The sequence below is a fragment of the Podarcis raffonei genome, chromosome 4 (genome assembly GCF_027172205.1).
Source record: "Podarcis raffonei isolate rPodRaf1 chromosome 4, rPodRaf1.pri, whole genome shotgun sequence".
Lineage (NCBI taxonomy): Eukaryota > Metazoa > Chordata > Lepidosauria > Squamata > Lacertidae > Podarcis > Podarcis raffonei.
The window spans coordinates 14201483-14228384 of NC_070605.1; the positions used below are offsets into that span (position 1 = coordinate 14201483).

The window sequence follows — 26902 nt, forward strand, 5'->3', positions numbered from 1 at the left end:
CAGACTCGAGGAGCAGAACTGTGGAAAATGGAAATTGATGCACTGCTAAGTATAGCAAGAGAACAGTCAAGATAGATGAGTGCATTGTACGAGGTCATTTTCATTTGTACTACTGGCTATCGGTTAAAACTGTTTAAAAACAGTTTCTCTCCACTCCCACAAAAAACATTTTCTACATGGGTGCTATTTCTTCTTTTCTGCATCTTTGTGCACTCGTAATTATGTACTTTTTATCTTTCAATGAAGAACATATATAGAATCATAGAATTGTAGAGTTGGAAAGGATCCTAAGAGTCATCTACTCCAATGCAATGCAGGAATCTCAGCTAAAGCATCCATGACAGATGGCCATCCAATCTCTGCTTAAAAACCTCCAAGGAAGGAGAGACCACAACCTCCCAAGGGGTGACTGTTCCTGTCTCAAACAGCTCTTACTGTCAGAAAGTTTTTCCTGATGTTTAGTAAGAATCTCCTTTCTTGCAATTTGAAGCATTTGAATCGAGCCCCACCCACCAAAGCAGGAGAAAACAAGCTTGTACTGTCTTTTATGTGACAGCCCTTAAGATTTTGGAAGATGGCTATCATATCTCCTCTTAGTCTTATCTTTTCCAGGTTATACATACCCAGCTCCTTCAACCGTTCCTCAGAAGGCTTGTTTTCCAGACCCTTGATCATTTTAATTGCCCTCCTCTGCACATGTTCCAACTTGTCAACATCCTTCTTAAATGGTGGTGCCCAGGATGTTAAAAAGGTAACCCCTGACAGTTAAGTCCAGTCGTGAATGACTCTGGGGTTGCAGGGCTCATCTCACTTTACTGGCCGAGGGAGCCGCCGTTTGTCCGCAGACAGTTTTTCTGGGTCATGTGGCCAGCATGACTAAGCTGCTTCTGGGGAAACCAGACCAGTGCACAAAAACGCCATTTACCTTCCCGCCGGAGCGGTACCTATTTATCTACTTGCACTTTGACATGCTTTTGAACTGCTAGGTTGGCAGGAGCAGGGACAGATAAACGGGAGCTCACCCCGTCGTGGGGATTCGAACCGCCAACCTTCTGATCGGCAAGCCCAAGGCTCAGTGGTTTAGACCACAGTGCCACCCGCATCCCATGCCCAGAATGTTATATAGGTATAAAAACATCTTCACAAAAACCATTCACATTGCTGCCTTACAAAAATATCTGGTAAAAACCTACACTGTTTTAGTCTGTTATTGACTCCACACTTAATTCTTACACTTCCCAATCGGCACAGTACAGAAAACTTCCTGGCTCATTGAGTAAGCATGTAAGGGGAGCCCTACCACAGCAAATCAACAGCCCATCTAGTACAGCACCATTAAATGGTTGTTTAGAGGAGGCAGCAAGAGAATAAAGAAATCCTACTACTGCAATGCACTCTCCATGGGGCTACCTTTGAAGGTGACCTGGAAACTACAACTAATCCAGAATGTGGCAGCTAGGCTGGTGTCAGGGAGTGGCCTCCGAGACCATATAACACTGGCCCTGAAAGACCTACATTGACTCCCAGTATTTTTCTGAAAACAATTCAAAGTGTTGGTGCTCACTTTTAAAGCCCTAAATGGCCTCAGTCCAGTATACCTGAAGGAGCATCTCCACCCCCATCGTTCTGCCCGGACACTGAGGTCCAGCGCCAAGGGCCTTCTGGTGGTTCCCTCACTGTGAGAAACCAAGTTACGGGGAACCAGGCAGAGGGCCTTCTCGGTAGTGGCGCCCTGTGTAACACCCTCCCTTCAGATGTCAAGGAAATAAACAACTACCGGTATATGACTTTTAGAAGACATCTGAAGGCAGCCCTGTTTAGGGAAGTTTTTAATGTTTGATCTTTTCAATATCCTGTTGGAAGCCACCCAGAGTGGCTTGGGAGGCCCGGCCAGATGGGCGGGGTATAAGTAATAAAGTATTATTATTATTATTATTATTATTATTATTATTAGTATTATTATCATCATCATCATCATCATTATCATTATCATTATCATTATCATCATCCACTCGGTTCCAATGGTAAAGACCAAAGGAAAAGGAGTGACTAGGTTAGCTGCCCCCGTCTCCCTTCCCGCTCAGAGTGTGAAGTTTCACTCCCTTCTCCATGCCCTTGAGAAAGAACTTGTGTATTCAGCTGCCAATTCCCCACCCCGGCAAAAAGCAAACGGGAGAAAATTAGATATAAAAGAAGTTTCAGGATAATTGCGCGCAGCAGCAGAACCAACAATATCTGCTTCGGTAATCGTAACCTGGAAAATTACCGCAGCATCTTTAATTGTAACCTTTAAATCTCCCAGGCTCTTTGCAGAGCGTTCTCAGAAAAGCCCCAAAAGCATCAAGGAAAAAGGACAGAGCCGCTTACGCCAATTAGCATCTGCGTTACCAGCTACTTTTGATAATTGCAACTAATGTGGGGTTTCTGAGGGAGGAGGGGGAAAGGGAAGAAAAGAGCTTGAGAACTCTGAAAGTGACTGAATCAGCCACAGCTCCCACAGATGTGCCCAGGTCTGAAATGCCAAAAGTAAAAGCAGTTCCAAAAGCCATCTGTCGAAAGTTCTGTCAAGATCCACCCAGCTGGTGCTTAGCAAATCTATGCAGGAAAAAAGAGTAAGTTTTCAGATACTATATGATAATATTTAAGGAAGGGCGATGCTGATAAGGCAAGATATTGAGCCTAATGGGAAGGGTTAGGAGCAACTTCAGATCCTAGATGCCAGGATGGGTCTCAAACTGGGACTCTAAGCAGCGAGGATCTTGCTAACGGCAGGAGCACATTTTTGTGCTTTGAGTGCTGAACTGCATTTTTTAGAGGTGCCATCTAGGCCTGACTACCTGAACTTTGAACCCTGAGAACCAATCCAATTCCACCAGGCCTAACTGGAGCATTATCCAGTCACTGCAATTGGTTTGTTGTGAAAGGACCTCTGACAGGCTTAGCTCCATCTCCTTTCCTTCAGACTGTCACCTTGGAACTAACACACCTACCTGCTATGACCTTGGGGCACATTCTTCTTCTTCAGGGGATGAGCCCAGGGATTCACAGGGGCGGGGGCTGCCCCAGAAGCACTTTAAGTACTTTTGCAAGAAGAGTCCAGTAGCCTTGTTACCTCCTCTGACTCTGAGGACTTTATCTTACAAGTCCCAGTTCAACCAGAGTCTCCCCAGCTCCATTGATGCACAGTCTACAGGAGAAAGTTTGATCCCTTTAAATCAAGAGGCAATAGCTCAGTGGTAGAACACCTGCCTTGCATGCAGAAGGTCTCAGGTTCAGTCCCCAGGTAGAGTTGGGACTATTCCTGCATTGCAGGGAGTTGGACTAGATGTTCCTTGGGATCCCTTCCAAGTTTACAATTCCATAAAAGTGGAGTTACCTACAGAATAGAGCTATAGGTCCACTCAAAGTCTTAGTCTGAGCCCAACAGATACTTCTGAAGCAACATCTGAGCTCAGCTTTCATGCAGTCCTCAGTGTGAGTCATCCATGGAGCTGTCCAGGGTACTTTCATCTCAGCTGAGGCCAGTGCTTACATCAGAATACAGCCCTGGACTGTACTACTTATTGGGTCTGAGTTTTGGAGGGCTCTGATCAAGTTGCCTTCTGTGCTCTGTTGATAGTCATTGCTCCCTCTTACTGCAAGCAATTGGCTTACTTGTTTGCAGGTGGTGGACAAATATAGAAGTGGTGCTGAGCAAAGATCTGGGCCACATGCCCAAACCAGCCAACCCCACATTCTTACCTGTATTTTTAAAATTTCAAAATACGTCATCAAAAGCTTCCGAAGCAGTATACAAAATATGGAGATTGGGGACAGGCGTGGCATAATTAGGGGGCCAGTGAGTTCCCATGTGTAGTGTGAAGCTCTGCTCATTTGCAGATGACACCAAACTTGAAGGGGTAGCTAATACTGCTGAAGACAGAAACAGGATTCAAGATGACCTGAACAGATTGGCGAACTGGACCCAAACCAACAAAATGAATTTCAGTAGGGACAAAGATAATGTTCTGCACAAACCTAGCCTGCCAGCAGTACATGTGAAAAGGATCTAGGGGTCTTAGTAGACCACAAGCTTAATGCAAGTCAACAGTATGATGCAGCAGCAAAAAAGGCTAATGCTATTCTTGGCTGCGTCAACAGAAGTATAGTGCCCCAATCAATGGAAATAATGTTGTTGTTGTTTAGTCGTTTAGTCGTGTCCGACTCATCATGACCCCATGGACCAGAGCACGCCAGCCCCTCCTGTCTTCCACTGCCTCCCGCAGTTTGGTCAGACTCATGTTTGTAGCTTTGAGAACACCGTCCAACCATCTCATCCTCTGTCGTCCCCTTCTCCTTGTGCCCTCCATCTTTCCCAACATTGGGGTCTTTTCCAGGGAGTCTTCTCTTCTCATGAGGTGGCCAAAGTATTGGAGCCTCAGCTTCAGGATCTGTCCTTCCAGTGAGCATTCAGGGCTGAGCTCCTTAAGAATGGATACGTTTGATCTTCTTGCAGTCCATGGGACTCTCAAGAGTCTCCTCCAGCACCATAATTCAAAAGCATCAATTCTTCGGGGATCAGCCTTCTTGATGGTCCAGCTCTCACTTCCATACATCACTACTGGGAAAACCATGGCTTTAACTATACGGACCTTTGTTGGTAAGGTGATGTCTCTGCTTTTTAAGATGCAATGGAAGTAATAGTCCTGCTCTATTCTGCCTTGGTCAGACCATACCTGGAGTACTGTGTCCAGTTCTGGGCAACACAATTTAACAAGGATCTTGACAAGCTGGAACATGTGCAGAGTAGGGCCACCAAGAATATCAAGGGTCTGGAAACCAAGCTTCAGGAGGAATGGTTGAGGGAGTTGGGCATATATAGCCTGGAAAAGAGGAGACTGAGATGCGATAGGACAGCCATCTAGAAATATTTAAAGGGCTGCCACATGGAGGCTGGTGCAAGCTTGTTTTCTCCTGCTCCCGAGGCTAGTACCCAAACCAATGGATTCAGGTTACAAGAAAGGAGATTCCGATTAAACATCAGGAAGAACTTTCTGACAGCAGTTTGACAGTAGACTCCTTTGGGAGGTGGTGGACTCTTCTTCCTTGGAGGTATTTAAGCAGAGATTGGATGGCCACCTGTCATGTATGATCTTGTTGAGATTCCTACATTGCTGGGGGTTTGACTAGATGACCCTTGGGGTCCTTCCACATCTACAATTTATGATTCTATGCCACTGCTTGGCTTCCATCACATTCCCATGATAGAGAAGCAAGCAATCTGCCTGCTCAGTGGTGGCAACAGTATCTCAGCAGCAGTGCTCTAAGCCAGGAACCTCAACTCACCATTGCCACTTCCCTTTCATGGCAACAGAGCAACCACACCACATATTCCATTTTCTTCATTGTAAGGGGTGATTTAAAACATGAGTGTAATCAATAAAACAAAGAAGGAATGCACAGTTTTAAAAACCTTGACCCCAGAAGACTCTGGACACTCAGTTCAGAACTAAGATGGATGGTTTTCTTACAATAATACAGGATTCACCATCACGTAGCCACATTATTTTTGTTCTGTATGCTGAAGAAAGCTTCTTCAAAGAGAACCATTAAGGAAAGCAAAACTATACCTAAAGAGTTTTGTTGCTGCTATTGTCCAAGTTGTATGAAGCGCCTACCTTTGAGAGAGAATGTGTGTAAAGCCAATGAAGTGAAATAAAATTCCCCTAAAAGCCTTTAATAGACTAAGCTAAGAACAGGATTCTACAGGCTGGATCACATGAGACCCCTGACAGGTTTTTTGTTTAAATACACCTTGTGCTTCTTGGCTGCTTTTGGCTTGTGTGTTCCCAAAAGATATGTGGACCTCTAGCACCCAACTATTTTTGCAGATAAATCTCAGCCAATTGCGGCTTTGAAATAGAAAATCAGAGCAACGGAATGCTGACCTCTGACGTCTCCTTCTCATTTGAACTCTGCCAATATGTCAAACTACATGAATGGGAAGAAAGATGAACATATTGATTGGATGCATATTGTCAGTAGCTACAGGAGTAGTTCACGAAGATGCTGAAGGTGATATTTTTAATACTAAGGCAACATGTGCATGTTTGGTACTGAAATTCATAGACTGGGGAGACTCAAATCCCTGCTCAGCCCATGAAATTCTCAGTGTGGCCTTGTGCCAGTCACCTATCTCTGCCTAACCTAACTCACAGAGTTGTTTTGAGGCTAAAATGTAGAGGGGAAACCATGTGTGCCACCCTGAGCTCCTCCGAGGAAGGGTGAAAGAAAAATGCAATAACGAATGAATGGATGGTTGTTGAGTGGAAGACATCCTAACGAGGCATGCATTGGTTCTTCAGTGTCAATTCTCTTCCTTGGACGATGGATTGGTTCCTTAGCACAATTCCTGACTATAGTATCTTTATGCCACCATGATACTTTCTCCCTTTCGAGAAACAAAATTTGGTTTGACTATGGAAAGGAGGCATACAAATAAATGATGACGATTGTCCCTCGCAATGGATTCTGTCCCATAATAATAGAAAGGGTAAGTCATTGCAGTGTAAATATATAATGCAAGTCATTCCACACTGCAATTCTTTTTTAGAGCACCTTTATTACTGGGGCTGGATCAGAGTTATGGCTTACTTTACAGAATACGGGTTAAGAGTGCTTGGGGGCATTGCAGTTTATTACCACCTGCCAAGCACTCTGCCAAGATCTCCTGCTTTATTTCTGCACATTATCAGATAAAACATCACAGTCTCTTGGGTGGTAGTGGAAGAAAGTCAAAATTCTGTGGAAGAGAACAGGAAGAGATGGCATGTGTGTTACAAGGGATGCCTAAGAGAGAGAAATCACAAGAGAACATTGACCATTTCATGGGCATTTGGTGAATGTCTGAAATTACGGAGCTGTAGTGGATATGGATGCTATGAATGGTACTTGAGGAAGCACGCCTAGCTAGTTCAACTGTTTAGCCCAGGACCTCAGAGGATGGCATTCAAGCACAGTGACTTTAACAAGGCTCCTCCAAGAGTACCATGTTGACTATTTCTGCATTAACAGGGGCATTAGACTACCACTTAACATCAGCTGGGTAAATGTTCCATGCTGTTTCCTTAGCTGTGATTCTTGCATTGCAGAGGATTGAACTAGATGATGCTTTGGGTGTCTTCCAACTCTAAAATTCCACGATTCTATGATTATGGAATCTGGCACTGGGACAAACTCTAGTCCATCCATCTGAGCCTTCAGAGATTAGGCACACTTTTCATTGTTTCTAATAAACTCAGTCCAAATTACAGGCTGCTTCTGCTTATCTCAGTTCCCAGGGCCAATGGAAATTAGAATGGAATATGGACGTAGTTTGTTTCTTGAACTCGCCACTGAGATTATCATGTGGCTAATGGCACCTTCCTTTCCCCAAAACACTTCTTGTGTTTCTGGTTGAGAGTGACAGCCCCTACAAAGACTTATTGGAACAAAAGACCCCGTGGTGGCTTTCACCACATGAAGCATTACTGCTCAAACCACTTGGAAAGAACGGAAAATGGCTCACATATGATGATTTATTAAAGGAACATGATGGAAAATGGAAATTAAGAGATTATGATGAAATCAAAACCACTTTCAGAGTTGGTTGCATTATCGACAACTATATGAAACACATAAAGAAGACGGTAAGAAAGGATTTAGTTATACTAGATCTAGGTTTCAAACGGAAGTGATTGAAGGGAAAGTGAAACTACTGAAGGCCGCATATAGCATACTATTAGAATGGGAGACGAAAAATGAAGAGGTGAAATCAGTTATGATTAAAGGGGCACAAGATGTAGGTCACAATATTATGATGGAAGACTGGGTTAAATTATGGAAAACTGACTTAAAATTTACAGACTGTTCCCTATTGAAGGAGAACTATATGAAGATGATGTATAGATGGTATACAACACCAGTGCAGTTAGGGCAAATGTACAAAACTAGTTCAAATATATGTTGGAAGTGTAAGGAAAAGGAGGCAACATTTTATCATATGTGGTGGGAGTGTAAGGTAATTAAAATTTTTTGGGAAATGATATACAATGAATTGAAGAAAATGTTCCATTTAACATTTGTTAAAAAACCCGAGGCATTTTTGTTGGGGATTGTAGGGAAAGATCTGCCAAAAAAGTTGAAAAACATCTTCATGTATGCGACAACGGCCGCGAGAGTTCTGGTTGCACAAGGATGGAAGACTGAAGAAACCCCAACTAAAGAATCATGGCAAGAAAAATTGATGGACTATGCAGAACTGGCAAAATTGACATACAAGCTACGGGACAAGGATAACTGTGACTTTAAGGATGAATGGGAACCTTTCACAAAGTATTTGAAGACGCAACAAAGCGAATTGGACTCCTTGGCAGGTTTTGAATAAACATCCACAATTTTATTTACTGATAATAATCAGCTAAATAGTTTGAGGATCTATACAACTTTGTAACATGCAGAAAATAGCAATATTAGAGAAACCAAAGACTGGAACTGAGGGAAGTCGAGAGGTGTGGGGGGGTTCTGGGGGGGAGGGAGGAAAAATGGGGGGGGGGGAAATAAGGATATGTTTTTGGATAATATGTCTTGTTATAACTTTGAATAAAAAAAAAAATAAAAAGAGAGAGAGAGAGTGACAGCCCCAAGCCAACAGCACAGGGGGAAACTACCTTCCATAATGGGAAAACTCTAGTTCTGACAGGAGCCATAACTATATTTTGGCCCAAGACAAAGGTGAAGCACAAAAAATCAAATTATGAGAGCTGCGTCTGGTTTCCTGGTGTGGGAAAAAACATCTTTCGTGTGTGTAGCTTTGCTCTTATACAACTAAGACAGGATGCAGCTTGCTAACTAACCCAGAAAAGGAGGGGTGGCTTTTGTGTAATAGAGGAAGAAAAAAACCCAGAAGGAATAAAGCAACCGATAATCAATTACATCAAAGTGATAACATTTACAGCTACCCAGGAGCAGAAATTATTCATATTTCTTTGCTAATCTGGAATACTTCACAGGGCTCAGAGCGGATGCACAATCCAGGCAACGCAAGATTGGGCAATGTCATCATGTGTTTATTTATCTCTGTGACATTTACTAGAAATCTTCAATGGAACAGAAAGATTATTAGATACTTAGGCAAAAGTCAATAATGTTCGTATAGATTTATAACACTGATTTCATTCATTGCTGGTGCATAAAGTCCAAGGAGAGAGAGAGAGAGAGAGAGAGAGAGAGAGAGAGAAAGGAAGCAAGAGAGCTCTCAGGCTAACTCATTTTACAGAATAAATTCACACACATTATGAACCTGCTTCATTGTTCAGGTCAGCCTTTCCCAACTGGGTGCTCTTCAGATGTTTTGAACTACAACTTCCATCTGTGTGACAGTGGTAGGCTGTGGCTGATAATACTTGCAGTCAGAAACATCTGAATGAAGGTTGGATTAAGTCATCAACTGAGGGACCTACTTCATGTTCCATCTTCTTCTGTGGCCACATTGGTAAACATCAGAAATAGGGCCTTTTTAGTGGTGTCCCTTAGATTATGGAATCCCATCAGAGAGTTCCATCTGGCATTTGTCCTCATTTCCTTAAGGAAAGAGGTCAAAGCATTCCTCTTCCCAAAAACTATCAAGGAGCGTGTGAAAAAAAAAAATATATATTAAAAAATATATATTAAAAATGTGGTTTATTGTTCTGTTCTGGTTTTATGTTGGATTAACCCAATTACGGTTTTGTATTCTAAAGATTTTATGGCCACTGTGGCTGCCTTTTTAAAAGGCAGAAAGGTAGAATACAGAGGTTTTAAATAGGAATGGAATGAATTGTACATTTCAGCTCCTCTGAATAAGTGGAAAACTTATTTGCCAGCATGAAGAATAACATGTGTGACAGCTGAAATGCTTCTTGAATCCCACAATCCTGAAATATGTACTTCTGAAGCATCTCTACCTTTGAAACTATACTAGGTCCTTGAAGAAATTTGACCATAATGCTAGTCATGACTTGTCCTAGGAGAGAAAAGTGAAGGGTGCAAGGAGCCAGCCCAGAGGTTTCTCTAGTGTTTGGTGGGTGAGTCTTTTCCACATTTCCCCCAAGCATTGCAGATCAAACTCAGGCATGGAGGGGCAGTTCATATTAACACCCACCCCCCGTCCCCATTAGAAAACAAACAAACAAATTTAGTGCAGAGAATCATGCAAATCCGATTTCTCTTTGATTGGACATTCCCATGGAACATCTGATTCACCAAATATGTTATCTGCATGGGAAGAAATTCACACTTCTCCTCCACCATGCAAACTGAGGTCCAGATGCCTGAAATTTCTGAATTGGGACTTTGTGGTTGCTCAACCAACTTTGACATTTCTGAAGATCATAGAATAAAGTAAGTATGGAGAACATCAGGCATGAGGTCCAAATGCCCTAAGGGTGGAAAAGCTTCCCATACAAAGCACAGAGCAACTGATGCTTGCATTTGGACCAGAAATCCGGATATGTCAGAAATATAGGCTTTAAATATAGTCTAGCTCCATATGGGATGGTTCTTCGGTCATTTGACCACAATATACCTGTGACTGGGGAAGACTTTCCTCCTCAGTGCAGAAGGATCTTTTGTGATCCTTCATTTACTACGAGATATAGTTGAGTTTCTACTGACAGCTACTCACAGCAATGCCTCTCTCCAGACCCCAGAATTGTGCAAGTGATATTCTCTCCCTTGCTTCTAACCACTGTGCTTTTCAGCTAAGTAATAGAAGGGTGTGAGCAAACGCTTATCAAGCATCATGCAAAATTTAACGGTGGAGATTATAACCTGCATAATCAATTATCCATGGTAGGTCAAGCTGCAACTGTTGACACAAATCATGTTGGCCTTCTTACTACGTAAATTGATAACTTTACACATCTATTAAAAATAATGTGGCATTCAAAAATATTTCCCTGGGAGGCATGTGTGCTGCTCAGTGACTTTTTAATGCTCCAATTAAGGAAGAACAACTAGAAATGCCCAAATAATTCATAGCCAGAAATGCCTATGACCATTGCACATTATCCTTTGTGATGATGACACTGTTGATAGTATTTAAGAAACAGATGCACTGGCCTTATGAAAAACTTTCATAAGTATGTGGAGCCTGTGTGTCTTTTAAAGAGCTTGTGTATTCTTGGAAAAAATAAAGTCTAATATTATCATTACCCTGGGTCATACTTTCCATCTTCTGGAGCTGAAGCTGGAGATATAAAGTGGGAGAAGAAATTGCCTTTGGGATCAGCCACAGGTTTCTCTACTAGTTCAGAAGAACTAGTGTAAGAGGAGGCCGTTATGTGTAGCCCAAAGGGCTCTTCTGCTTCCCTTCTCTGCCTCTGTGGGCTAGAGATCAAAACCCAAAGTTCAATCAAAGTCTCCTTCACACTGTTGGAACTGATAGATGTAAAGCAGACTGGGTCCCTTGGTTTAAAGAAGCCCCTCTAATGGAAGGCGGAGCTGGCTGTGTAGATGGAGAAGTTGGCGGTTGCGGAAAAAATAAGTTCTGCTCTTACTATGTCTCCAGCCTGAGCTGTCCAAGGTACTAAAGGTAAAGGGACCCCTGACCATTAGGTCCAGTCGTGGCCGACTCTGGGGTTGCAGCGTTCATCTCGCTTTATTGGCCGAGGGAGCCAGCATACAGCTTCTGGGTCATGTGGCCAGCATGACTAAGCCGCTTCTGGCGAACCAGAGCAGCACACGGAAACGCCGTTTACCCTCCCCCTGGAGCGGTACCTATTTATCTACTTGCACTTTGATGTGCTTTCGAACTGTTAGGTTGGCAGGAGCAGGGACCAAGCAACGGGAGCTCACCCCGTTGCGGGGATTCGAACCGCCGACCTTCTGATTGGCAAGCCCTAGGCTCTGTGGTTTAACCCACAGCGCCACCCGCGTCCCTTGTCCAAGGTACTACTTAATCTTTAAATACTTGCCTTGCCTAAACCTAGACTTTGCCCTACTTCATTACATCATGCACCGTTTCCCCAAACCTAAGCCCTGCTGGATCAGATCCAAGGACTATCTAGTCCACCATCCTCTCACAGTGGTCAACCATGGGAAGCCAAAAAGCAGGAGTTAAGGACAACAGCATTCTCCCCATTTCCCCCCCGAGAAACTGGTATTCAGGTGCAACACTGCAGGTGGCAGTCATTCATAGCTTTCTCCTCCATTAATTTGCCTACAAAACAGAAGAACATCTAGAAGGTGGAAAACAGCACAGACTGGATACTGCACTATTGCCACTGAAAAAGACTCTCAAGTGTCGGGATTCCTGAATGCACAGAGCTTGCCACACATTCAAATGTCTACAGACAATTGTGCGCATCATGCAGTTATTGCAGGTAAAAGACCCAACAGCAGGAGTGGTACCTAAAGCATGGCCCAGCTCCATTGCCATCACAGCTATTTCCTAAACAGGAGTAAAGCATGAATAGGGCTTAAATGTCACCAGGTCCTTGTATCCATTGTACCCAAGAAAGGACATATGGAAGGGAAGATCAGCCTTGTCCCAATCAGGCAGCCATACTTGTATACAATTCTTCACTTCCTTCTCTTACCATCAATCTGATCTCCTTCTCTCCCTTTCCCCATTGCTCCTCTTTGCACACCTTCTGTCTTTTCAATTTGTAAGCCAGAGTGTTTATGTACTGCAGTATTCCGCAACCTGGTGTTCTCCAGTTGCTGTTGAACTACATATCCCATCAGCCCTAGCCAGCATGGTCAGTAGTCAGGGATAGTGGGAGTTGGAGTTCAATGATAACTGGAAGAAACCATGTTGGGGAAGGCTGATGTGAGAAGCTTTGGGAGATAGTATTTGCCCCAAACCAGGATAATAGCAATGAAACATATCCAAGTTTTATAAATAAACATATGGGGAATAAAATCTAAAGCAGAAACTATGTGAAGAAACATCTCATAATACTTAAGACTACAATATGAGTTGTCAAGTTTTGTTCTTTTATACTTCTAAAAGAATTCTGCAAAAATCTGCAACATAATAGAAGTTCTAACAGCCTAGCAATACATTGGCAAGATTTTCAGGACTTCAGCTCCATCAGCAGTCATGATCAATGGGATTTTCATATAAATATGTAAAGGGAATTCCACTCCAAATACTCAAATTGAAAATGAAGGATTATATCACAATTAATTGCTTTATTTGTGTTGCTAACGAAGTCATCTGGCCTCTGAAGTGCGAAGAACAATTCACTTACCCTTTCCAATGTAATTTCTTCAAATTCATATTCGATCTCTGTTCCATTGACCTAGAAAATAATGATGATATAAGAGAGAAATCTATTAATACCTGTGGGAGATAAGGAAGGAAATTCCTGCTTTTATACAAGGACAAGTATTCTTTCAGCTGTGATGAAACACAGTGTTTCCAAATGAAAAAAGTCGGTAATACTTCTTCAACTGGAATAAACGAGGAACGCCATGCATGGAAGAACTGAATAGTGGTATGCCAAGGAAAAAAAGTGTTCCATTTAAGAGCTGACTGGCAAAGACTTGCAATATTCTGTCGCTCTGACACATAGGAAAAGAAGAGTTTTGCAGGGCTCTCCAGATACCCCTCCCCCCCCATGTGGCGGGAGGAGAAATAAGTTACCAAATTCTTTTGAACAATGTCATCAAGGAAATATTTTGAGCTTCATGCTTCATTTTAATTTAGATCCTCTTTCATTTATTCCCCACTCCCCAACTGCTTTGGGAAAAAATGCACCATTTACAACATTGTATCCAACTGAGTTCTGCACAGAGTAAGAGGCCCACTGAAACCAGTCAGCATGGCCAAGTGGAGAGCCATTCATTTCAATGGATTTGCTACTTAGAAACAACCCATTGTGAGTCGAGGACCTGCCACCCGCACAGAAGTATAATAAGACACAAAGACACATTGTTTTAGGTTAATGGGCAAAATTAGGCCACAACTTTTATTGGTTACAGCATGTGAGTAGTATTGGCTTAGGCACTGGATGAAACAGCAATACAAGACTCCACCCCGCTCAGCCGGGAGTCATATCAGGGTTAACAAGCAATGGGACGAGCTGGTTGATGCAAATACAACTGGAAGCTCCCCCATGACTTCACCGGGGGTCATGCCATGGCCCTAGCCACCAGCAGGGCATCGGACAGGAGCCATGACCGCTGGATTCCTTTAAAGGAATACCTGAAAGAGGAGGGGTAGATGATGGCCCATACCTAATCCTCCAACACAGCACACATATTCCAATGCCTAACCACCAACACCAGAAAGTTGTGACGAATTGCTACAAGGTGAAGTGAGAGCTGGACCATAAAGAAGGCTGATCGCCGAAGAATTGATGCTTTTGAATTATGGTGCTGGAGGAGACTCTTGAGAGTCCCATGGACTGCAAGAAGATCAAACGTATCCATTCTTAAGGAAATCAGCCCTGAGTGCTCACTGGAAGGACAGATCGTGAAGCTGAGGCTCCAATACTTTGGCCACCTCATGAGAAGAGAAGACTCCCTGGAAAAGACCCTGATGTTGGGAAAGATTGAGGGCACAAGGAGAAGGGGACGACAGAGGATGAGATGGTTGGATGGTGTTCTTGAAGCTACCAGCATGAGTTTGATCAAACTGCGGGAGGCAGTGGAGGACAGAAGTGCCTGGCGTGCTCTGGTCCATGGGGTCACGAAGAGTCGGACACGACTAAACGACTAAACAACAACAACAAAGGCAAAAAAAGCAAGAGGCTGGTGTCAATTTGCCAAATGGATAAAAAAGTCCTACCAAGGCCACTTGGGCAACCAAGGCAACCAACCGAAGTCCATAGCAAGGTCAATACACAAATGAAGCTGACCTAAGAGGGAGGGAGGGCGGGAGATCCGAAGAAAGCAGGAACCGACTGGGAGCTGAGTGCTGCCGCAGCTGTTTAAATGTGGCTAGCCCCGCCCACCAGCCGGCCCTATTGGTCGGGTGGAAGGTTTGGCTGCGGCAGCAGAAGCAATCAGGAGCAGGGAGCTGAATACGCCTCCCTGCCCCTGAGGAAAGCGGCTCCCTTTCACAACCCCTCCCCTCTAGGGGGAAGAGAGGCCTTACCATTAGCACACTACACATAAAGACCACACAGACTCGTTCTCATTTAAAAAGAAAGAAACGCATGCCCCCTTTTCTCAAAGCATCTTTTACCATGTCATGAAATCATTTCCAACCTTTCCAAAGATATCTCGAGCCAGTTAGCTTCATTCTTACTTCCACGGCAACCAAAACCATCCTCAGCTCCCTGCAAGTAGCTCCCTGGCCTTTCATAGGGCTAAGTAAATGAAATATTGGGTTACAGATGCTTCAGGTTACAGACACTTCAGGTTACAGACTCCACTAACCCAGAAATAGTACCTCGAATTAAGAACTTTGCTTCAGGATGAGAACAGAAATAGTGCGGCGGCAGCGGGAGGCCCCATTAGCTAAAGTGGTACCTCAGGTTAAGAACAGTTTCAGGTTAATAACAGACCTCCAGAATGAATTAAGTTCTTAACTCGAGGTACCAGCTGCCAAACCACACTATCACAGCACAACACAAGTTGGGAGGAACTACTTTGAGATAAGCAGCTTAAGAATGGTGGCCCACACTGAGTAGATATGTGGGGAAATGCTCACTTTGGCACAGCAGTGAAGCATTAAAACTAATGACACATGGGAACAGCACAAGTTTAGCTAGTTCCCCTTAGAGCTCTTGCCTCTCTTCTTCTGCATAGAGGAGATTACAATATGGGACCCTTCCCCAAAGTGAGGTACCCTTTGCTGACTCAGAATTTGCATAGCACGGTGTGACTCATATCATCTTGCCAACTTCATCTGAAAATAACTATGGGCTGTATCCAACATTCTCTGTCTGCTTAGTGCAAGGGCTCTTGAGCTAGCAGACAGGTGAATGTTAACATTGCGCAGCGGAGAAATCCAATACAACAGTCACACTGTGGGAAACAAGCCCCGCAATACATTGCACAGTCTACTGTGCAACACAGTTACTAGCAACTTGCTTATTATGCATTGTTTGGTGCAACAGCATCCCACTTGTGCAAAACATTTCACCAGAGAAACAAGTATACAATGCTAAGCCACTTTAAGTTAGCACTACAATGGAGCCCACCCTATGGGTGGTATTCAGTGCCAGTCCTACTTGGAGTAGACACACTGAAGTTAATAGATATGGCTAACTTAGGCTCTTTTGAATTATGGTGCTGGAGGAGACTCTTGAGAGTCCCATGGACTGCAAGCAGATCAAACCGATCCCTTCTGAAGGAAATCAGCCCTGAGTGCTCACTGGAAGGACAGATCCTGAAGCTGAGGCTCCAATAATTTGGCCACCTCATGAGAAGAGAAGACTCCCTGGAAAAGACCCTGATGTTGGGAAAGATGGAGGGCACAAAGAGAAGGGGATGACAGAGGACGAGATGGTTGGACAGTGTTCTCGAAACTACCAGCATGTGTTTGATCAAACTGCGGGAGGCAGTGGAAGACAGGAGTGCCTGGCGTGCTCTGGGCCATGGGGTCACGAAGAGTCGGACACGACTAAACAACAACAACAACTTAGGCTCATTAATTTCAATGAGTCTACTCTGAGTAGGACTTAGGTGAATAGCACTCTATGCTTTGGAAAGACAACATTCCAGCTATAGGGAGCTTCCAAGAAAGGCACCTGTTATCGAGATCTTCCCCACTTCTGCTTATTTCCAGTTTTTGTTTTTTTTAATCTTGGTGGAAGTTAGTTGTAGCTTTAGATGCCCACCATTAAATATACCTCCTTGCCATTTAGGATTTTCCCATTCTTTACTCTATAGGACAAGTACAGGGAACCTAGAAGCCAACTGAACCCACCCACCTCTGTCTTCTCTATCCGGTCCCCAGGACTTTCCTTCCCCTGCCACACCCCTTGCCAGCTCTGTACTGCACACTCCTCAACTGCTTCCTTTTTGGCTTCCTAGATTGAGGATGCAGAGATAAGCGGGGGGTGGGGGTGGTATGGAAATCACTGGCTTTTGTGGGGTTGGAATGCAGTCTTACTGTGCAAAGGCAATAGTTACACCTGGTGTTCCACCCACTTCCCCCCTCTGGCCCTGCTAACCACTGGCGTGCCAGCCCCAGGAATGTGGCTTTTGGGGTAAAAAAAAAAGTTTCCTGCCACCTGATTTAGGAATTCAGCAGTGTCTCAGTTCCTTACTTACTTACTCTATTTATATACTGCTTTACATCCCACAATCTCTGAAGTGATTTGCAATGAAGTTTGTGAAAGAGCATCTCTCAATTTAAAACCATGCAGCAATCCAGCCAAAGCACACAACGGAAGTACCAGAACAGCAGCATTATTGCTCAACAGCCTGAACAAACAGGTTTTCATCTGGTATCTAAAGGCCAGCAGTGCTGGAGCCAATAGGATTTCAAAGGGAACAGAGTTCTAGAGTCAGGGTGACACCACAAAAAAGGCCTGGTTGTGTGTCACGGCCAACCATGTAGTTCCTAGCAGAGGAATATTAAGGAGGGCCTCTCTAAAGGTCCTCAATTCATAGGCAGCTACATACAAGGAGAAGCTCCTCCCCAAGTACAGTCGTACCTCGGCTCCTGAACACCTTGGGAATCAAATGTTCCAGCTCCCGAACAATCGAAAACAGGAAGTGAGTGTTCCAGTTTTCGAACGTTCTTATGGAAGTTGAACGTCTGACAGGGCTTCTGCGGCTTCCGATTGGCTGCAGGAGCTTCCTGCAGCCAATCAGAAGCAGCACTTTGGTTACCGAACATTTCAGAAGTCGAACAGACTTCCGGAATGGATTCCATTCGACTTCAGAGGTACAACTGTATTTAGATCCTAGGTCATTTGGGGATTTCTGCGCAATTTGTAAAACCTTGAATTCAGACCAGAAAGGAATTGGCATATGAATATGTCTCTGCCAAGGGTAATTTGCCTCTCAAGAACAAGCCACAGTTCATCTCTTGAAGTCTCCCACACATTTGCAGGGTCTTGTATGCGTTGGGGAGGGGGGTCCTTTCAGAAGGGCCTCAGCTTACAAACCTCATTTGTGCACAGATCACACCATGGAGTCCTTTGGACCTAAGCCAACCACTTTAATATCCAGCTTAGATTTTTATCCAACAGGAATGAATCAATCTCTCTTTTTTAAAGAAAAGAAAAGAAAAGATCAAAAAGCATCCATTAAGAATTGCTGCTTCCATCTAAGCGACCAAGAAAAACAAATAAATCATAGCGAGGAAAGGAAAGGTACACAAATGTATTCAGCAACATGCTGTTCTCATTTCCTCCTAGTGAGATGCCTAATATTTGCTCTTTTCACCTGCCTCGATTTGCAAAGCTCAGTACAAATTGTTAAACATTTTTTTAAAAAAAAACCCAGAACATTCGTACAACAACCTTCTGGTTTTGTGAACTCTTAAAGCATGAATATTAAGCAGTACGCAAGTATTCTGAGGTTACCTTGCTTTCTTGCCTTGTGGTAATCTACATTACCATATTTTTTTTTACTGTCTTTTCCAGTACAATTTTACCATTTTACTGTCTTCTCCAGCCTAAGACAACCCTTCTGCCTGTTCCAGGACCACTGTGTTTATTTTAGATCATTGTGGCAGGTGGAAAGTCCAAACTAGATCTCTAGCTAACAAACACCGCTCCGTAAGGCTTTTCTTTGCTTCACTGCATAGAGTCAGGTTTCCTTTGTGTTATTATTAATGCAGCAAAAACGAGTGAGGAAAGAATAGCAGAAGGAGTTTCTTTCAGGAAACCATCTGGGATGGGGGGGGAGGTGTATGATGATTATCCAAACTAGTCTTCAAATGAACATGAGATCTAACCATAGGTGTGGGCTGAGATTTAGAAATAACCCCATTAGAGCCCCCTGGGAGCTAAGACCAATGGGAGTTCCAAGACATCTCTTTGCTGTGGACAGAGCTAGAGGCAGTATTTTAAATAACAACAACAACAACAACAACAACAACAACAACAACAACAACAACAACAACATTGCTGCAGGGGAGGATAGAAGTTTCCAGCTGATGGAACGTTAGAAGCTGCATTATACTGAGCCAAATCGTTGGTCCACCTAGCTAAGTATTGTCTACACTGATTGGCAGAGGCTGTGTTGGGTTTCAGGCAGGGGGCCATTCCTGCCCTACTTGGAGATGACAGAGATCAAACCTTCTGTGGCCTTCTGCACTCCAAACTTCCCAGCTCCCAAACAACTAAAAGTTTGGAAGTTGTTGTTCTTTTTGACATCTGGTGGGAGGGTGTTCCACAGGGCGGGTGCCACTACTGAGAAGGTCCTCTGCCTGGTTCCCTGTAACTTGGCTTCTTGCAGTGAGGGAACTGCCAGAAGGCCCTTGGCGCTGGACCGCAGTGTCCAGGCAGAACGATGGGGATGGAGACACTCCTTCAGATATACTGCACCGAGGCCGTTTCGGGCGCTCATCTCCCTTTATTGGCTGAGGGAGCCGACGTACAGCTTCTGGGTCATGTGGCCAGCATGACTGGCAAACCAGAGCAGCGCACGGAAACGCCATTTACCTTCCCGCCGGAACGGTGCCTATTTACCTACTTGCACTTTGATGTGCTTTTGAACTGCTAGGTTGGCAGGAGCAGGGACCGAGCAACGGGAGCTCACCCCGTTGTGGGGATTTGAACCGTCAACCTTCTGATCAGCAAGTCCTAGGCTCTGTGGTGTAACCCACAGTGCCACCTACACCAAATGGTGCAGTCAAATGGTGAACCCAGATATTTCAGGGAAATTTCTCCTGTCTTCCCACCTGTCCCACAAAAGCAATCAAAAACATTTTGTTTTATTTTTGCCAGGCAGCCAAAAATATGAAGAGGAATTTTGGTCCACCATTACTTTAGATAATGACTTGTGCCCAGAGAGATGACCTTTCTGGTGGTGGCACCCCACTTGTGTGATGCTTTCCTCTAGCGAGGCTCACTCAGTGCTTCCATTTTTGGTATTCTCAGTGCCTGGCAAAGATGTGTATTCTTTAAATGCACCTAGGCAACTTTAAGGGACGCAGGTGGCGCTGTGGGTTAAACCACAGAGCCTAGGACTTGCTGATCAGAAGGTCAGCGGTTCGAATCCCTGTGATGGGGTGAGCTCCCGTTGTTCGGTCCCTGCTCCTGTCAACCTAGCAGTTCGAAAGCACGTCAAAGTGCAAGTAGATAAATAGGTACCACTCTGGCGGGAAGGTAAACGGCGTTTCCGTGCGCTGCTCTGGTTCGCTAGAAGCGGCTTAGTCATTCTGGCCACATGACCCAGAAGCTGTATGCCGGCTCCCTCGGCCAATAAAGCGAGATGAGCGCCGCAACCCCAGAGTCGGCCACGACTGGACCTGATGGTCAGGGGTCCCTTTACCTTTACCTTTAGGCAACTTTAAGTTTTAGTTGCTTTTCAGCTGCTGCCATTATGGCTGAGGGATGTATATTTCTGAAATAAAACTAAGCTTCTGATGCATCATTGCATCTGCTGTTTTTAAAGTACTGGTGCTGTTTTCTTTATTTGCACATTTTATTGCAAGATAATATTTTTTTTAAAAAAAGCAACAACCACCTTGCACACCTTCGTGAAAGGCTCTATGAACAGTATTATGAAAATATACTTTTTCTGTGCAAGGAGGTGAAAGAGTGACAGCAACTAGTGATGGCTGTTGCCTATTGGGACTGGCAGAGTGGCAGGCAGGGAGGCTGACTGGAGCTGGAGCTAAACCTGATTCTAGTTTGCCTCCATCCTCTTCCCTGCAGTGGTCCAGAATGGCAACAGCGAAGCTGAGGCGGTGGCAGCTGACAGCCAGTTCCCACATCCTGGACTTGAAGTAATAAGATAGATAAGCTGGGGCTGGCTGCAGGCAGGCTCAAGTTGGTGGGGGCAGCGCCCCATTCACCTCCAGCTCAAGAGTGTGTTGATGACTGTTGCTGGCAGAAAACTGCAGAGTTCAAGGCTTTGCCGTGAGGCCACATACAGATTTCTAGCCATTAATCCTTCATTATCAGGTGGAGTATATTAAAGTAGGGTGAAAACAAACAGTTGCATTTCACTCTGGGTTTAACATTCTTCGCTGTCTCCACAAAGCATAAAAACTACCTTAAGGAAGCTGTCTGGGATCACGTTTACCTTCCAATCAAGTCAATCTTCTGTAGAAAATTATCGGATCAAGTATTCATGAGACAAAGTTAATTTGCACTACCCACAGAGAGATTCGTTTCTCCTAGCTGGTTGTGAGACGACAGACGTGCCTTGTTTGATGGAGTGCAGATTACAATTCGAGCCGGATGCCAGGTGTTTTTCATTAGCTCGATGCACTGTGGTCAATGAATCCCTCTATAATGCAAAATACGGCCAGAGAGAGAGGAGAATCTAAACTGCAATCCAGGTTTGGCCAATGCAGACGACAAAAATCTACATAAGTCATCTGATGTACGCATAATTTAATTAGGGGTGAATGGATCAGGCCAATGGGAGTTCCTTCACCAAGCCATAGCCCTCCAAAAGAGAATGTCAAGCATTTTTAAATAATATGCCCCTAATCTCAAAGCCACGTTATTTCCTGTCCCCACACATGTGGATATACAAAAGTTTGTGGAGGCATAATGGTCAATTTTCCGTTCTCTGGCCAATCTGGTATCTGCATCACTTAGCCAGAGGCAAGTCAAGCAAATGGTGTAACAATGGCTTTTTTTTCAGCTGGAACTCCGCACCTCTTAGGTAGGCGCCATTGCCATTCTAAGAGAACGAGGGAGGCATTCATTGTGAGCTTCAGCACCTCTTTTTCTAGAAAATAGCACTGGGTATAATTCTGGTGCTGGAAGAGACTCTTGAGAGCCCCATGGACTGCAAGAAGATCAAACCTCTCCATTCTTAAGGAAATCAGCCCTGAATGCTCACTGGAAGGACAGATCGTGAAGCTGAGGCTCCAATACTTTGGCCACCTCACGAGAAGAGAAGACTCCCTGGAAAAGACCCTGATGTTGGGAAAGATGGAGGGCACAAGGAGAAGGGGGCGACAGAGGACGAGATGGTTGGACAGTGTTCTTGAAGCTACCAGCATGAGTTTGACCAAACTGCGGGAGGCAGTGGAAGACAGGAGTGCCTGGCATGCTCTGGTCCATGGGGTCATGAAGAGTTGGACACGACTAAACAACAACAACAACAAGCACACCACATGGTCTTCTGCTAGCTGGACTGAGACACTGGGAAGAAACTCCTTTGTTTCCTGAGCAAAATACAATATAGGAGGCAAGGAGGATACATTTAGCATGGGCAATGATGGAATCCTGTGCAAAATAAATTCCAATACTCATATGAGCAACAACAACATGGAGATGATGCAGGCTATTGCAGCCTTTGACTATGAACTAACTGCTAGAGGATAATTCATTTTCTGCCATTCAAGCTGCCCATCAAATGTATTCCCACAATTTACTCTCAGCGAGCTAAAGCTCCTCTCAAGTCAGTGAACCCAGAAACGAGGCTAATTAACTAGTCCTTTTATGATTTGCAGCAACCCTCCGCTATAAAGAACTGCTGATCATATGAAAGGGGCCCTGTCCTTTCACCATTTCAAATGAAAGGACAAATTCACAATTGGCCAGACGGTGCAATATTGAAAAAGGTTTGCAGACACTACTCAATGTCAAACAGCGGCCAACTTTAAAACTGAGGGCTTCAAACCATCACACTCACATCTTATTCTGAAATGTCCAAGATCCAGAGCAGATGCAAAGCTAAGGAGCTTTGTAGGATAGCAAAGACTCAAATCAGTGCTTAAAAGGAGAAAGAGACAATCAACTTACATACCAACACATGCACCGTTGGCCCATCAGGTTGCTGTTGTTTTTTGTTAAGGTTTCTTTTTGTTAAAGTTTTGAAAAGGTTCTTAGGGAAGCTGAGATTTTGAGCAGGGAGAGAAAAGGGCGTGCAGACAATTAAAAGCAGTGGGGGGGGGATGGTTTGGAGTAGAAACACTGAAGGGCAGGTGTCAAATCACCCTTTCCTGTCGCCATTTTTTATTTTACAAAGTTTTATGGCAATGGCTTCTTTTTTTAAATCTAAGAAATGTAAGCACATAAACTATTTGGACCTAAATCCAGCTACGCCCTTTAATTCATGAATGGGCTTTCTGATCCAGTGGAAGAGGAGAGAAGGCATTTTTCATCTGTTCCTCCTGGAGCACAAGGAAACCTGTTCCACTCTGTTGTGGGGGTGACATTTGTGGGGAGGGGTAGTAGTGAGAATTGATGAAAACACGTCCCCCTTTTCTGTTACTGAAGGCCTCTATTAGATCAAGGCCTCTGCCACAAGCATAAGGAGTCATTGATCAACATTTACTGAAACTTGCATTTTCATTTTCTTGTGGTTCATGTTCTCTAAGAAGGAGTTAAAAGAGCTGCTCTGGTTGAGAGAGTAAAATGCTTCCAGATTCCTGACACCATTTTTTCACTCCCTCCCGACTCACGTGATTATTAGTGGCCTTGCCAGTACCTTTACTATCCTCTATTCCTTTGCCTTTATCAGCAACTGGATGTACAGGCAAAATGCTCATTACTATGCCACAAAGAGATCTTGGTTTCTGCAGATCAAATGGCTGTTAAAAGTGTGACAGTAGGCCAATCCAAGACATGGGTGGAACTGTAGTCGAAACCACAGAGCCCAGGGCTTGCCGATCAGAAGGTCGGCGGTTCGAATCCCCACAACAGGGGTGAACTCCCGTTGCTCGGTCCCTGCTCCTGCAAACCTAGGAGTTTGAAAGCACATCAAAGTGCAAGTAGATAAATAGGTACCACTCTGGTGGGAAGGTAAACGGTGTTTCTGTGTGCTGCTCTGGCTCGCCAGAAGCAGCTTAGTCATGCTGGCCACATGACCCGGAAGCTGTCTGCAGACAAATGCCGGCTCCCTCAGCCTATAGAGCGAGATGAGCGCCGCAACTCCAGAGTCGTCCGCGACTGGACTTAATAGTCAGGGGTACCTTTACCTTTAGGCCAATCTAATCCCCTGTCCTTGTCATTTAGCAGGTAGCCACTGCTACAACTGCCCCAGTCAGACTCAGAAAGAGCCAAGCTCCGTGCAGCAAGGTTCTAGGCTATGGAGGATCAAAGTTAAATTGCTGCCCAGAAGGATCAGAGGAGCTAGAGGCAGATGCATTGCCCAAATCAGGCAAAGTCCAAGGCAGCTATCAGCCAATGGGGACAGAAACTTGGGACTCTGGTATTCTGAGGAGCAAGTTAAAGCTGTACAGTGGTGCCCCGCAAGACAAATGCCTCGCAAGACGAAAAACTCGCTAGACGAAAGGGTTTTCCGTTTTTTGAGTCGTTCCGCAAGACGAATTTCCCTATGGGCTTGCTTCGCAAGACGAAACGTCTTGCGAGTTCTTGCAAGTTTGTTTCCTTTTTCTTAAAGCCGCTAAGCCGCTAATAGCATTGCTTCGCTAGATGAAAAAAGTGCAAGACGAAGAGACTCGCGGAACGGATTAATTTCGTCTTGCGAGGCACCACTGTATAAGCTCTGGTGGGTCAAGATTGGTCCTTGGAGTCAGATGACTGAATGTTTAGAAAGGTTGGTACTGCAGCCCCATGGCATCCATGAGGTTCAAAACACTGCCTGCGAGATTTCCTGAATAAACAGAGCATTGCTGATACAGGAGCCCAATGCTGGGAATTCTAGTTCAAGTCCACCCTGATCCCCCAACGCCTCCATTTCCAGACACGATCACATGGGCTGGAGCTTTCAAGGTGGCTTAGAGCAGCCTTTCCTCAATCTTGTGCCTGCCAGATATTGTTAGACTACAGCTCCCCTCATGGCTAGGGTTGATGGGAACTGCAGCCCAACAATATCTGGAAGTCACCAAGTTGAAGGGGGCTGGCATAGTTCTCTTGCATCCAAGGTTGGGAACCTACCAGTTTGGAAAAGATAAGCTCAGCTCCTCCACTCCTGGAAAGAGAAGCCCATCGTTTGGGCACGGCCAGAGTCTTGTGGTCCAGCCAGCTAAGAACACAAGATGAACCCTGCTGGATCAGACTGATCTAGGTGTGCATGCAAGTGTTTGAGACTCACTTAAATCCCAAATGTTCAGAAATCTGCTTTATGGTAGCCAATGTAAGAATTCTCAACATCTCCCCACAAGCTGGAAAGCAGTATGAAGGTGGCAACATTACCCTTCCTCAACCGAATATATGTCAGGACTTCAGGGTACCTTCATCCCACCCATAACCCCCAATTTTGCTATTTTACCAGAGATTGGCTCCTTGCAGAATGTCAAGGATGGCACTTTCCCCTATAATCTTAATTAAGAAGCTAAATTTTGACAGGAAGTTTCGTGTGTGTGTTTTTAGCATCCATAATTACAGATGCTTGAGGCAGGTATAAACACCATGCCAATGCACGCACAAAAAGAGAATTTCATCTAAGTATAAACTGGGAGCTTTCATCGCAAGAAGGCATTAAAAGAATTTTATCAAACCATTGCATCTTAATTGAAATGATCATTTATTCATATGAATAATGCAACTGAATAATGAGGGATGGATCTGAACATTTCTTAAAAATCTGCCTGAGGCAAAACTTTCTTATCTCCCCACACAACATGAATAGCAGAGCTGGATTAGCCAGCAAGCTAAATATGCTATAAAAGCAGCTCCCCAAACGATATGGGCTCTTTCCTTATGACCAGAAATTGATAGGTTAGTAGGGAGAAAGTACATTTTAGGTCCTAGGTAGGGATTGGTGAATCTGTCAATTTCAGTCCCTCTCCATTTCACATTTTTCCACTTTCAAGTTCAGTTCTCATCACTAGTTTGCGAATTTTGTTTTTAAAAGCCTAATGAAATGAAAACTCTCTGTGTTTACATACATGCGTGTGTGTTTGAATCCTGATTCTGTCTTCCACATTACTGTTCCTTCCAACTTTCTGCCATCTGCAAGTTGGATTAACATCCCTTGTACTGATATGTAATTGATATGTTTTTGTATTTTATATTTCTGTATATATTTAAAAACATTTTCATGTAAAATACTCATGGGCTCTGTATATTAAGCAGCATACAAATTATATACAATATAATGGCGGAAATCTGCATGACTGTACATACATTGGTGAAAATACCCAAAAGACATTATATTGGAAGAAATTGTTTGCAAAAAATAATAATAATATGTGTATTTGGGGCAAATTGCATGCAAAAATGTGTATGTTAAGAGAAATGCACATTCTGAAGAGGCTTAAAAAATAAAATAAAAAGCAAACCAAACATCTCAGAGTCGTGGGTTCAAGGTTTATAAAATGATTGTTGTCAGAATGGAAGTTTGGCCAAGAGCGGATTAATAGAGTCAGTGGGTACTGCTAGTGACTGCCTTAATAGTTCCAGCAGAATTGCCTAGAACCTTCATTTTTGTTAGGGAGGTTCATCTCCGTAACTGATCTCCTGGATGGTTGGAGCATTCAGAATGGACCACGGGGTGAGCATGCAAACTCTGCCCCAGTTCTTGTTCCTTTGAAAATTGTGAGGTTCCTAACCATCTGGGCATGTCCCACATATATTAGAACCCTGGTTCTGTAACATGCAGGGAGCCGCTAAGAGTCAAAGTTGCTCCCCGCTTTTCAAGCTCATTCTCTGTGAGTTGGAAGATGATTGGAACATCAATTGGAGGAGAAAGGGAAAAGCTGTTGCACTCAATGATTCCTGTATTGCAGGAGGTTGACTAGAAGATCCTTGTGGTCTCTTCCAACTCTATGATTCTATGATCTGGAAATGCGATGAACTAGCTTAAAATTTGAAAATGAGTAGGTGAGGGAAGCCAAAACTGACTGATTTGCCCATCCCAGACCAAGCTGAAACCCTAAGGCCAGACTGACTTCCTT

At 44.1% G+C, this 26902-nt stretch overlaps 1 protein-coding gene across 27 annotated transcripts in view; it reads right to left on the reverse strand.

Moving 5' to 3' along the window:
- DLG2 (discs large MAGUK scaffold protein 2) overlaps nucleotides 1–26902 on the reverse strand; it is an 891570-nt gene that overhangs the window by 247865 nt on the left and 616803 nt on the right. For all 27 annotated transcript variants that reach the window (XM_053385482.1, XM_053385478.1, XM_053385484.1 and 24 more), the window contains one exon: nucleotides 13254–13304. In XM_053385482.1, coding sequence (XP_053241457.1) covers nucleotides 13254–13304 — 51 coding nt within the window. The remainder of the gene's footprint in view (nucleotides 1–13253; nucleotides 13305–26902) is intronic.